We start from the raw sequence: 13,905 nt of genomic DNA on the forward strand, positions 1-13,905 counted from the left end.
AGAAGTACAAGATCAGAGAGAGTTAAACCATCTGAATGAACTTGGAAAGGAAATTACTTCCCATTCCTTACTATAATTATTTAAATGAAATTTTCCTAATTTAATTTTGCCTGACGACGATATTAGGAACAAATATGTTAGAGAAACTCATGCACTGGATGGAAATTTATTGAAAATTAATATAGACTTTCCATTATTTTCCAATGACATTTTAAGATGATATCCACCCTTTTCCGAGCCTGGAAGTCACTTTGAATGTCCTTGGCATCTTCAGTTTTAAAATGATAATAATTAATTAAAATACATTGTATTTAAACCATGTCCTATTTATACTTTGTGGCATCAACAGTGTAAATATAACCATTACAAAAAGTACTGTGCATGGCACAGTGAAACTGGTAATATGGTGCTTAGATAAACTCTATGGTACTGTCCAAGGTACTTAAAAATACCGTAGTACAACTATGGTGGTACACGTTTAACATTTTGGACATAGCATGTCGTGGATGAACAAACATAACCGTTGATCACTTTTTTTTGTTTTGTTACTGAGCCAAATATTAGAAAGAAAATTAACACATTTTTAAACTTTAAAAATGTACAAAAAATATGTTGCAACTTTTAAATTCTTCACCAAATATTTAATTTACATAATATATTAAATAATATGTAATATGTAAATTATATAACTAAAAGAAAACAACATATTCTTTCACTTTTGCGCAGCTTTTGTATTAAAAAAAATATATATATATCAATGTTTCAAAATTTCTGTGGCGCCAAACATGCGCGCGCTCTTGTAGCGGAAGTGGCTCGCCAGAGAGTTTCGGCTGGCTGACAGCAGAGGGAGAGAGAGAGAAAGAGAAATGGCGCCTCGGCTCTAGTAGCTGAGACACATCAGAACGAAAGCAGCTGGCAATAGCTATAGGATAGGATCTGTCTATCAGTGGAGACAGACAGCAATCATGGTGAACACCAGAAAGAGCTCGGAGCACAAGCCCATCGGTCCTTTCATCTCGGGCAGGACGAGGTCGTCTCAGAGGAACAACCCAAACTTGGACGAGCACAACAGCCGTGTAAGGAAGAGAGAGACACCGGCAGCCTATTCTCTCCGCCAGCCGGTTAGCGAGCTGCTCACTCTGGCCTTTTGGAGATGGATGGATGGATGTATAGATAAATGAATGAATGTCCACCTTTTTTGTTCACAAATTGCGCCTCGAGTGACACTTGGCGATACATAAATGGCAGTTTAATGACACGACAGCGCTTAATCGCGGCGTCTCGCTTAGTTTAATTTGTTTTGTCACACACAATAGCTGGACTTTACTAACGCTGGCCGGCTGTTTTTATGGACTCAGTGCCCCCAAGTTGTCTTTGTTATATTGGTGTTCGATTCGCGAACGAATTGTTCTGTTGAGTCGGTTATTTCGAATGATTCGTGCGAACCGATTCGCTGTGTTTGCAAACAGACATCCATTTATTACTTAATATTGTTCGAGCAGGTACCTTTATAAACATATTTATTTGTCTATTAAGAATTGCCGTGACAACACCCAGAATAATTTTACGTACAACTTGAAATAAGACTATAGATTTAATACAAACTTAATGAGATTTTCGAAAACGTTTATCTGTAAAAGAACTAGGAGCGCTTCTGAGCGATGAATCAAGTGAATCGAATCATTGTTAGAACCGACTCGCTTGCACGATTCGAGCATTATTTAGTTGTGTGTGTTTGTTGCGCTCGATAGACACCGGCGTGCGCCATGCTGCCTGTCATGCGCACCGATAAATCGTCAAAACAAAAGCGCGTTTGACACCTTTTGTCGGATGAAAAACGTCTCGTCCACCGCGTGTCTTCAACAATAAAACAAGCTAATTGTGGGGGAAGGGAAAGGCTCAGCTGAGACAGACACCTTGTGGCTCAAAACAGACATTGTTCGTGATTGTTTGGAAAGTAAACTTGAGTAAATGTCTTAAAATATATGATATTTATTGCACTTAAGGACAAGTAAGTGAGTGTTTGTGTGTAACTATAGCTGCTGTTTGTTATCGGCTCTTGACACTGGTTTTGTTTTGTTCATAGTACACACATACTTTCTGAAATGATAACATCCTGAGTTCATATCGCAGGGCTTTAAGTTTGGTCGTGTTATCAAGGGATTGCCATGTTTATTTGGCCATGTACCATGGTACTCTGGTATTCAGTACTATGGTGTATATCACAGATGTGAAGTTCCATGCCATTACCAGCTGATATCATTCGTACCACCACTATATATATATATATATATATATATATATATATATATATAATTTTTTTTTTTTTTTTTTTTTTTTTTTTTTTTTCAAGTGTCTGCAGTTTAATTATAAAGTTCTGTGCTAGTTCTTAGTCATGGTTCTTTTGAGTTATTTAAACAAAAAGAAACCTGTATAGCTGCTACAAGTTTTTGGGATAAGAGGTTTGGGCTTGTTCTCTTTTTGGTGTTGAATTTGGTCAGTGCATTAACTGGAGATTCTTTGTTTTACTTGTTATAAGTTTTAAGTGCACAATGCCACTAACTTACATCACTAGCCTTTTAGTTCGATTGATTGAATTCATGAAGGTTTCTCACAGTCATTGAAAACCACCTGGAAATATCAATCAATTTTGATAACGTTTATCCCATGCAATTCATAAAATCTGAATTTGGGAGATGAAATGAGTCTGTCATTCACAGGGTTAGTAGAGACTAATGAAGTCTCCATAACATGAATCCACAGGTTCTTTTAGGCAACTCAAGGACTCTGTAATATAGCGCTGAGTGTCCCTAGTGCAGATCGTGTTTGAGAGTGGACGTTCTGCCATTATACTTCTCTTTGTGTATTCTGCATGCTTTTGCAAGCTTTTAAATATCCTGCACACCTTTGTCTGTTACAGAAGGAGCCTAGCAGTGATGTTAACAGCAGTAGTCCACGTTTGTCCCCACCACCCAAGCGGACACGCAGACAGACGCCACCAAGTTCTACCGATACTTCTCCAAGTCCCCAGAGTAAAGGCCAGAGAGGCTCATGGACCATGTCCAAACACTGTACTAGGTGAGTTCTGACAATCTGTGTAGAGTTGTATGAGTAGTACATATTTTGTATGGTATTTTGATGATCCAGTCCCATTATAATGCAGTACAAAAGTCGCTTATTCATGTTTTGTGAGATTTCCAGTCGGGACTCACATTGCGGCACACCGCACACACAACAGGAGCAAAACAGTTAAATCTAGGATTTTTCTGTCTTCTTGTTAGTGGTTTCTCGCATCTTGAAAATCTTATAAGATTTAAAAAAAGCTTTTAGTTTGTACCCATTATTATTTATGTGCTAAAAGGAGAAGTATTGTTATTTGTTGTGAGCTATTTCTCATTGATTTCCACATTGTCTTCCAGGTTGTCCACTGGTGCCTTGCAGAATGGACACAGTAAGTGTATATTATTCATTTATTAATCACTTACAAGGAAGTGTTCACCCAAAAATGACAATATACTGACTGACACACATCGGATTTCTTTCCCAGCTTTTTATGTTAACTTAAGACAGGGAAAGATAACTTATTTTGGTACTGTATGGATTGAAACTTTATATCTGTAACCCTCAAATCAGATATGCTGCTTTTTTAAGCTTTATTGTTTTTAAAGAAACATGAAAGCAACAGTACTCGATAGAATGGTCATTTGGTCACCTATGCATCCATACTTAAGTTATTGATTGAAATATATGTCGGATAATGTGAATTAACAATAAGTTGTACACGCAATGAATTTCCCAGTATTGCAAATCTTGATCCATTCATAGATTTAATAGAAATAATCATTCACTCGTGTTTTGGACATTGGTCACAAAATACATGCAGTCAGTATATTTAATAGATGCTACAAATATGCTGCCTTTAGAAAATTCAGAAAATCAGGTTTGATTTCATTATGATTCCTCAGGTGATGGTTTTTAATAACCCCTGTGTAACCCATAGGTCGAATGAGTCTGAGGGGTGATTCGACATCAGATGGGGCCCACGGTCGCATGAATGGTCATGTTGAGCTCAAGAGAAGCCGTCGAGTCAGGAAGTCCCAGTTCGAACACCTCAATCAGAGTTTACTTTTTGACCAACTTGTCAACAGGTAAAGCTAATGGTTGTTCACGTAGCTAATTCATGCCAGAAGTATGGTGGTAGCTTTCTTGAAATAAGAATACACTTGCAATCTCAGAACATTCTAGAAAGACCATTTAATGCTGCTAAACTTCTTAACAGCTTGTACAGAAACTTTGACTGATGAATGCATGAACACATGATCTAAACGGCCATTCATTGTTGGCCCAGCCAGTCAGCAGATTGTTAAGCAGATGATTTAACCCCTGGTTGCTTGAGCGAGGCTGTATATAAACATTCTGAGCATCAAATGCCTTTGGCTTCAAACCAACTAGCTTTCTACCCTAAACATCCACTAGGAGCTCAGTATCAAAATCATATTCTGTTTGGACTTTGTTTGAATAGGTTGAAATTCCCTCATAGTTTTGAGTAGCTGATGTATAATTAGTAGGACATCTGATGAAGCCAACAAAGTTTACTATTGCAGAAACCGGCACCTTGAGCTCAACAATAACTAAATGTGACTGCAAGTGAACATGCTATGTACATCACGTCTTTTTTTGTGCTCAAGTTAGTTATTTCAAATGCGGTATGCGTGCTCATAATGGAAGAGATGCGCTCATTTTTTCCACGCACGTCCGCACCACATCTAGTTAAAAACATCTCAGCTTTTCAGAATGACGCAAGCGCATGTGAAAAGAACCGACTCAATCAGCTTCCTTCTGGGTGAAATTCCCCGTTGTTTTTGGAAAATGGGGTACACAAAACACTGCAGAGTTTTTTACTTTTCTTCGAAAATAAATCTTGTAGCAGAGTTACAGCAAGGGTTTTTCGGTGGTGGAAATCCATTACTGAAATGTCCTTGTTGTAACGGAGATCGCAGCTCATGGCTGCTTAGCAACGACAGATGCCTCAGGAGCACAAATGCCCGAGTGCTTTGGAAAGAAGGAGAAAACGACGCTCGTGTATGTGTTAACACACTGGGCGCATTGACACATGCAACCACACGCCTACAGACATATTTAGCTGAGCAAGCCAAATGAAGTGAGCGAAAAGTAGGCCGATTTTCGACAGAAAGGGCAACTCGTTACTGGCAAAATATGCTACGAGTTATTAAAATAAAGCATTAGTGCAATTACAATGCAATATAACTTGCGACACAAGTTCACGTCATGTGATGCGATTTTCAAGTTTTCCTTACTCTTTGGAGTGTTACTATACACTGTTCGTGAATAGATAAGATCCCTAAAGTTGCAAAGACTAAAGTCCCCTCCTAAAACGGCTCATTCACACACACCCCCACGTCTATGTTAGGATGTGGGAAGATTTGCATAACACCGCCCAAATGTTCACGCAAAGCAAGAAGGCGTGACTTTGATTCTCGCTGTAGTACAGTTACCGCCGGCACAATGTCGTGTAGATGCCATGTTTTGTTGTTTAGTCCATAAGTAGTAGGGCTGGGCGATAAATCGATTTTATCGATTAACTCGAATTTGACGTTAAGGGCGATTTGTTTTAAGTGAATATCGGTTTTCTCTTTAACTTCCACCACCGGCTCTCCCCTTAGGCTTCCGTAGTTCAGAGTGGGCTCGCCCTCCCCCGCTTTCCTTACAGCCGCACACAGACAACATGACAGTTAACAGCGCAGAATTCGTTCCAAAGAAAGGCACCATTTCATCCGTTGTTTGGAATTGGTTTGCTTTATTAGTGTCAGACACAGAACAAATAACGCCACATTGCAAAGTGTGTTTAAAAGCCGTTGCTACAAAAGGTAGCAGCACAACAAATTTATTCCAGCATCTTAAACAGTAGGGATGGGTACCGAAACCCGGTATTAAACTGGCCCCAGGGCTAAATTATGAAAGACCGTATTTAGTATCAGTAAGATCTGACGCTATCGGTTCTGCTTTCGGTACTGGAGGGGGAAAAAATTATGTACTATTTATTTTTCCTTAATAATGTTATCGTGCACATTTTATCACACCAAACATTTCTAATGTGCGATCATATTAAGTCGTTTGTCTGTGAGATTTGCAAAATCTGTCATGCCCGCTGCGGAGGCTGTCTGTCAGTCACACACACACACAACAAGAATGAGCGCGGCGCACACACACGAATAACAGAACGAAAACTCCCGCTAAATAATAAAGAGTGACGATGGCGAAAAGTATGTATTTTTGTAATAGATCTAATTTTGTCATTTTGGTTACATTTATTTAACCACAAAAGTGTTTTATCAAAGAGGGACACACAATTTTATTTTTTATTTATATTTTAATTTATTTTGAAGGTGCATTGTGTCACTGTAAGTTATTAGAAAACTGATAAGCTACATTTTCACTGTTTACAATGGCAGTGCCTGCCATCTCGTTTACAAGCATGTTTTGAGGCTTGTTTCCTGTTACACTTATGCACAAAGTGGAAATTTAGATTAAACTGCATAAGTGAAAATCAGAACAAAATAAAGAGTACATTTGTTTTGAGCAATTTCTTTGTCGGTTGTAGTTTGCTTTTAAATAGAAAAAAAAAATAGATTAAAATTGAAAATCGGGTTTGGTGTGAAAAAATTGGAGATTTTTTAAGCCATATCGCCCAGCCCTAATAAGTAGTCTTACATATTTAAAGGGTTTGCCACTGTTGATTCAAACATGAATTTTGAGCAGTGTAGAGTAGCACTTGTTGTTGTTTTACGCGGCACAATGCAATGCATAAAAAAAACGGTAGAAGTCATTATAATCCATAATTATGTCCCCACTGGATGCAACAAATGGCTCGTTTGTAATGGGTTTTATTGTTTTTGTCTTGTATCTCCGGTGTTCTGACCGGGACACCCTTCACAGTATGGCTAGGTGTGTAACATTTCTGTCGCACACTTGATGTATTCGGCCAATCACAACACGCTGGATAGCTGTCCAATCAGAGCACACCTTGCTTTTCAGCCTGATGAGCTTTGTAAAAAAACACTAAACGTTTCAGAAAGGTGGGGCATACAGGAGAAACAATAATGTACAGTATGTGGAAAATAATGTTTTTTGAACCTTAAACCCTATAAACACATTGGATTACACAAAATAATGTTCTTCTTAGCAACATCATATGACCCCTTTAAAAATATGTAGATTGAGCAGGAGTTACTGCTGGGTTTAGTGTGTAAATAATTTTGTTTACATGTTAGAGACTTTGCAATTATTATGTATGTATGTGAAATATTGCAATTTGGACACTTTCATTGTGAATTAATTTGTTGGGTTTATAAAAGGGAATTTAATTGAAATTGCTTATTTGCTTTGGGTATTCATTAACATCATTTCACATCTTTTAAAAAAATTGTGTTTATATATTATGATTATATTGGCTTGGTTGATTTTGAAATACATTTTTAATGAAGCACGTACTGGGTTGTCCTAATCAGGTTTTTATTATGAGGTAACATGATGCTGCTAGTCAAAGACAGATGGTGGAAGTGTATTGGAGAGAGGAGACCTGCTGGTGTTGCACATGAATGGCTTGAGCTGCTTTACTCATTCTGAATGACGTTCTTCCATATTAAGCCTGTGAAGCCTGACATATGAATTACTAGTTAGAAATTTGCATGTTTTTGTTGTGTATCATATTTGATAAATCAGGCTTTTATGGATTCTATATAGTGGTCGACCGATATATTGCCAAGGCCGATAATTCAGCCGATATTGTCTCTTTTTTTTTTTTTTTAAATATCGACATCGGCCGATAAGTTTTTCTGTTATTCCGATGTGTTTTAGGTGGGACTTTTATTTTGACGGCGCTGTGAACGGCAGCTTTAAATGCAAACCTTATTATACTTTCTCGTTTGCCGTCAGCATTCAGCAAATACACATTTACATAATTTAAACAAATCTTTGAATGGCTAATGAAAATTACATTTTGCAAACTTGGCAATCTTAGTCAAATCCAGTTGTGAGATCTTGTGATTTGACCTGCATGATCACGTGTTCTCTGAATGACTTTCAGTCCATGCAAATTGAATGCTTTAAACATTAAACTTGTGATGTCAAATTATGCTGCACTTTATGCATTTGCCCACTGTCATATTAATGTCATTTTCACTGTGTGCTGTATGTAAATGGGGTGTTACCTCGGCTTTATTAAAAAAAACAAAAAAAAGCGCATGAAAAGATTCCCAGTGCACACAAACTTCCCAGAATACTGAGTGCTCTGCTGGTTACAGTTTACTTTGTAATTATATTTTTATTAAATATTTATTTATTTGTGAAAAATGCTTTTGTTATAAGTAGGATTATTTTACGGATGTATTTTTTAATCCATTTTCAAATGATTTCAAATCTCTTAAATATCAATTAAAATAAATAAAATTATATTGGCCATCTGCCACCCTGCTGTCAAAGATATCAGCATCGGCTGTCATTAAAAAAAACTATTTATCGGTCTACCACTAATTCTATAGTATGATATACAGAATATAAAGAATGAAGAGGTAAACAAAAGACACCTCCGTTTTATTCAGAGGCTCAAACTGAGGGAAGTTATTTAATTTGGTGCAGCTGCTTATATTTATCTTTATCTATATTTATCAAGAAATTCTGATAGCTTGTAATGTAAATCAGTGAGATCTTTATAACAGTATATAAAATGCATTTAAATTTTAGTTGTCACTGTATATCCCAATAATGTCTTTTATAAGATGATATTTGAATGCTTAGTTTTGTTGTTTATATTGAGGGTGTAAAACTAATTAAGTAATTGTTGCTTTATTCTTACTTGAATTTCATTTTAATCAGTCATTTAGTTTATTAGTTTGCATTAAAAACATTAATAATAATCATGATAAACAACTTGTTGTTTGTGACCGCGGACCACAAAACCAGTCATAAGGGTCAATTCTGATTAATGCATCATCTGAAAGCTGAATAAATAATCTTTCCATTTGATGTATGGTTTGTTAGGAGGACAATATTTGACTGAGATCCAACTATTTTAAAATCTGGAATCTGAGGGAGCAAAAAAAATCGAAATATTGAGAAAATAATCTTTAAAGTTGTCCAAATAAAGTTCTTAGCAATGCATATTACTAATCAAAAAAGTTTTGATATATTTCAGGTAGGAAATTGAAAAAATATTTTCATGGAACATGATCTTAATATTAGGGCTGTGCAAAAAATCAAATTCGATTTTCATGCACAACTCCTCAATAAAGACGCTCTTTTAATTAGAAGTATTATCTCCAGCATGTGTGTTCAGATCAGGGTTGCCAGGTTTTCACAACAAATCCTTTCCCGTTGCTTCTCAAAACTAGTCCAAAACTAATTGCGATTCCAGGAGGTTCCCAGAAAAAAAAAATGCTTCCAGGGGTTAAAATATAAGTTTTTTTTTTTGGCATGGTTGTCTTGGTAAAATTCGCATTTTAGGGGCTAAATATCACGTTATTGGTATTGGGGTTGCTTCGAACTGCGGACATGAAAAACAACCGCAGACTTGGCAGCAGTTACTACACAGAGCCATAGTCTACCGACAACTAACACAAAATCGCTTTCAAAATCGACAAAGAATCGCCACCGATTTTAAAATCGATTTTGTGTAGGTTGTCAGTGAATTACGGCTCGGTGTGTAAATGCCAACCATTGTTGCCAAGTCTGTGGTAAGTTTTTCATGTCCGCGGGTCGAAGCGACTATACCAGTAACGTGATATTTAGCCCCTAAAATGCGAACCTCCTGGAAACGTGTTTGTGCTAGTTTTCGACTAGTTTTGAGAAGCAACTGGGCAGGATTTGTTGTGAAAACCTGGCAACCATGATCTGAATGCACGTGCTGGAGATATACTTCTAATTACAGGAGCATAATGATGAGATGTGCTTGAAAATCGCATTCGATTTTTTGCACATCCCTACTTAATATCCTAATGATTTTTGGCATAAAAGAAAAATTGATAATTTTGACCCATACAATATTTTTTTTGGCAATTGCTAGAAATATACTCCAGCAACTCAAGACCTGTTTTTTTTTTTTTTTTGGTCCAGGGTCACATTTAATATCAGAGTGTAAAGCAAGTTCTGAGTGAATTAGACTAGAGGCTTAGCTGTGAATCCAGAATATCCAGCATTAGATGAGTGTATAGTCTTGTATTGTTGTACATGTGATGCGTTGATTCGACTTGATTTTGCACTAAAATGGAATTTATTAAACCATATTTATTCTACATTTGGGCCTCTAACACTGTTCCATATCTATTTTATCGACTTGTTTTATTTTATTAATAATAAAAATAAAAAAAACTTTATCCTCTTAACGCTCTTTATTCTCTGTTCTATGTCTATTCTATCTACTTTTATTATATATATATATATATATATATAAAACTGTTAGGTTAACCGAGGCTCTTTTGTTGATTTTGATTGCCTCTGTTGTCCTCATTTGTAAGTCGCTTTAAGTAAAAGCGTCTGCTAAATGACTAAATGTAATGTGAAACATGGAATGAAGTTATGATTGAGAGATGAACAAAATAAACATTCCTCAAAAGCCGATGGGTCATATTTGATCACATTTTATATGATTTTTCTAATAAATGATGTATGGATAATCAAGTAAAAAATCTGTAAAATATCACAGCAAAACCTACTATACTGGAAGGTCTGAAATGCCTTTTACCTGCTAATTGCTATTAAAGTATAAAGAACCTGTACTAATTACTGATTTTTAGCGTTTTTAAAGATCTGGATCTGTTTTATTAGACTAAAAAGTTTTTTTATTTTATTAAATGCATACATTTTTATGTCTGTCTTTAGTACGGCAGAAGCAGTTCTCCAAGAGATGGACAACATCAGCAGCATACGGCAGAATCGGGAAGTGGAGCGCCTCCGCATGTGGACGGACACCGAACTGGTGACTCTTCCTGTTCTTTAACACTGATGATTGAACACCAGAACAATTGGGCCGCCTTATTTTCCATCTCATTAAGCAAACGATTGCCCACATTGAGGTTATTAAAATCCTGCTTCACTCTGAAGCATTGGCCTTTCTCTTCAGTGTGGGCTGTGAACCCACTGATGAGTCAAAACACACACCACAAACTCCAATGATTCTTTGACATTCCTCATTTAGATGTTTGTTGATTTATTTGTATTTTTTGCTGCAGGAAAACATGGACATGTACTCCCGTGTGAAGAGGAGGAAATCTTTGCGTAGGAACACGTATGGAATGCAGGCGCATCACAAAGTCAAATCAAAAGACCCCGAAGAGGAGGAAGGAACGGAAGGTATGTATGGACTCTGAAACTGCCCTATATGCTGTTTAATTGATTAATTCACTGATTATTAAATAGACATTTTTTTCTTATTTTATTTGACTTATTTTACATTTTTGGTTTGTTTGTATTTATTTATTGCATCTGACAAAGTCATCTGTCTTGTTAATTTGTTATAAATCTGTACCTTGTATTTTGTTTGTGAGAAAATTGCAGAAGTTCTGAATGTAAATAATGTTTCTATTTTCAGATGGGATGATGAAAAGATTTAGTTTGTTGTTTGTTCTAAAGAGTTTTTTTTTTTTTTTTTTTTTTTTTTTTTTTAGAGTCGAATGAGGAGGGAGAGGAGGATGAGGATGTGGAGGCTGATGATGATGAAGACGATGAAGGAGATGAGGCAGAAGAGGCTGGAGAGGAGAATGACAGACCGTATAACCTCAGGCAGCGTAAAACTGTGCAGCGATATGAAGCACCTCCAATAGGTACCTGCTCTGGACACATTCACACCTGAGCTTACCTGAGCTTCCTGTATTCCTCAAGTCATGCCGCAGCATCCTTATGACCAGCAGATATTTCCATGCCATGCAGTGTGTGCAATTAATGACTGTTTTAAATTATGATTTTGCTTTTTGAATGTTTTATTTGTGTTTTCTCAGAGCCAGTGAACAGGAAGCAAAGCAAGGGCTCTCTGTTTGACACACACAGATCTCCTGCAAGAAGAAGCCATATTAGGTGAATAATGGTTATTTACAGCAATCCAGTCCATGAGTTTCTATTAATGTTTATTTTTATTTTATTTATATTTTCTGTAATTAAAACATTAAGTGACATAAAATAATAAATGTAAAAATTTGAATTAATGTTAATTAAATTTAGCTAGTTGCCAAGGCAACATTTCTCATTCTTTAATTACAATTTTAAATTAATTGCTGTAGTTAAAAATTAGAATTAAAGCTGAAATGTATAGACATAAAACGTACAGCAACATTATTTAAAATTCAATTAAAATGAAAATGATTAAACCAATAAACATATTAATCTGAAATAACAAAAACTTCAATAGAATCTCGATACTAAAACAACTGCTGTGTTTTCGTCACCAGAATAAAGAAACATGCCATTCACAGTAGTGAATCAACATCATCGTCTGATGAAGAGCGCTTTGAGAGGCGGAAAGGCAAAAGCATGAGCCGTGCTCGCAACAGGTGACAATAAAACTGTTAGCAAACTGAATGACTGTTTATTCACTCAATGTGTGACTTATTACATGGCTGGAGTGTGTGAACTTAGTAAGGTTTGACATTACTTGTTTTTCTTTTCTTTCCCCTATATTGTGTGACAGGTGTCTACCCATGAACCTGCGGGCAGAGGATCTGGCCAGCGGTGTGCTTCGAGACCGAGTAAAAGTGGGTGCCAGTTTGGCAGATGTGGATCCCATGAATCTAGACACCTCTGTGAGTCTGGGTGTTATAATACTCCTCTACATTCATTGGTGTTTTGTTGATTGAGACTGAGGAAGAAGATACTTTGCAGGTTAGCATAAGTTCTTGTCTCTTTCAATGCAGGTGAAGTTTGACCGTGTAGGGGGTCTCACCCATCACATCCAGTCTTTAAAGGAGATGGTTGTCTTTCCTCTACTATATCCAGAAGTGTTTGAGAGGTTTAAGATCCAGCCCCCAAGGTAAGGGTTTTTGATTATATGATTGCGTTCTGGTTTTGTGTGTAACTGTGCATCCATTGGTGTGCTGTCCAAGGTTAACACGAACATGTTTGTTGCATGTTTTTCCCTCATTGCAGAGGATGTCTGTTCTATGGGCCTCCAGGAACTGGGAAGACGCTGGTGGCACGGGCTTTGGCCAATGAATGCAGTCAGGGTGACAGGAAAGTGTCTTTTTTCATGCGCAAGGGAGCTGACTGCCTCAGCAAATGGGTGGGAGAGTCTGAACGACAGCTCCGCCTACTTTTTGACCAGGTGAGCTAGCAGACGACTTCACAGTCCTGGCCCCAGTATGACCTTGAGGTAGTTTCTTTCGTCTGTGAGCTGATATTTATTGAAGAACAAATCTGCTTGTTTCTACTTTGCTATTTTCTTCAAACAGTGTTAGACATTTTCTGAAATTTTTTTTGTCCTCTAAATCATCTTTTTCCTCTTTGTTGATTCTTGTAGTGTATCACAAGCTGTCTTTTTAGATTTAGAGTGAATCATAGATCCCTATAAAAGAGCTGTCAGGCTCGGTTCTCTCTCCAGCTGTTTTGAAGTGTTAGATGTGTGATTATCCAGCCAGGTGATGTTTTCCTCTCGTCCTGGCAGGCATACCTCATGAGACCCTCCATCATCTTTTTCGATGAGATTGATGGCCTCGCTCCTGTTCGCTCCAGCAGGCAGGATCAGATTCACAGGTAATGCATTCGTATTAATGCGGTGGCAATTGCCTGAGGTTTCATCATCAGGATTAGAAAAACTTCTGAAGAAATCAGGTAGTTCGATATGATTTCCACACAAGGGTTTTGTTATTACATCGAACGTATCATGGAAAACAAGATTTTTCT

General features: G+C 37.0%; 1 protein-coding gene across 2 annotated transcripts in view; it reads left to right on the plus strand.

Moving 5' to 3' along the window:
• The first annotated feature begins 800 nt into the window (after positions 1 to 800).
• Positions 801 to 13,905, plus strand: part of LOC127938498 (ATPase family AAA domain-containing protein 2B-like) — an 83,962-nt gene continuing 70,857 nt past the window's right edge. The window contains exons 1-13 of one of the 2 annotated variants that reach the window (XM_052535152.1): positions 801 to 1,121; positions 2,921 to 3,078; positions 3,420 to 3,451; positions 4,001 to 4,148; positions 10,897 to 10,993; positions 11,247 to 11,367; positions 11,682 to 11,837; positions 12,012 to 12,087; positions 12,459 to 12,560; positions 12,698 to 12,809; positions 12,921 to 13,036; positions 13,153 to 13,327; positions 13,667 to 13,755. In XM_052535152.1, the coding sequence (XP_052391112.1) occupies positions 966 to 1,121; positions 2,921 to 3,078; positions 3,420 to 3,451; positions 4,001 to 4,148; positions 10,897 to 10,993; positions 11,247 to 11,367; positions 11,682 to 11,837; positions 12,012 to 12,087; positions 12,459 to 12,560; positions 12,698 to 12,809; positions 12,921 to 13,036; positions 13,153 to 13,327; positions 13,667 to 13,755 (1,538 nt within the window). In that variant the 5' untranslated portion in view covers positions 801 to 965. The remainder of the gene's footprint in view (positions 1,122 to 2,920; positions 3,079 to 3,419; positions 3,452 to 4,000; positions 4,149 to 10,896; positions 10,994 to 11,246; positions 11,368 to 11,681; positions 11,838 to 12,011; positions 12,088 to 12,458; positions 12,561 to 12,697; positions 12,810 to 12,920; positions 13,037 to 13,152; positions 13,328 to 13,666; positions 13,756 to 13,905) is intronic. The other variant, XM_052535153.1, reaches the window with a different exon arrangement.

This window comes from Carassius gibelio, chromosome A20, assembly GCF_023724105.1.
Source record: "Carassius gibelio isolate Cgi1373 ecotype wild population from Czech Republic chromosome A20, carGib1.2-hapl.c, whole genome shotgun sequence".
Taxonomy (NCBI): domain Eukaryota; kingdom Metazoa; phylum Chordata; class Actinopteri; order Cypriniformes; family Cyprinidae; genus Carassius; species Carassius gibelio.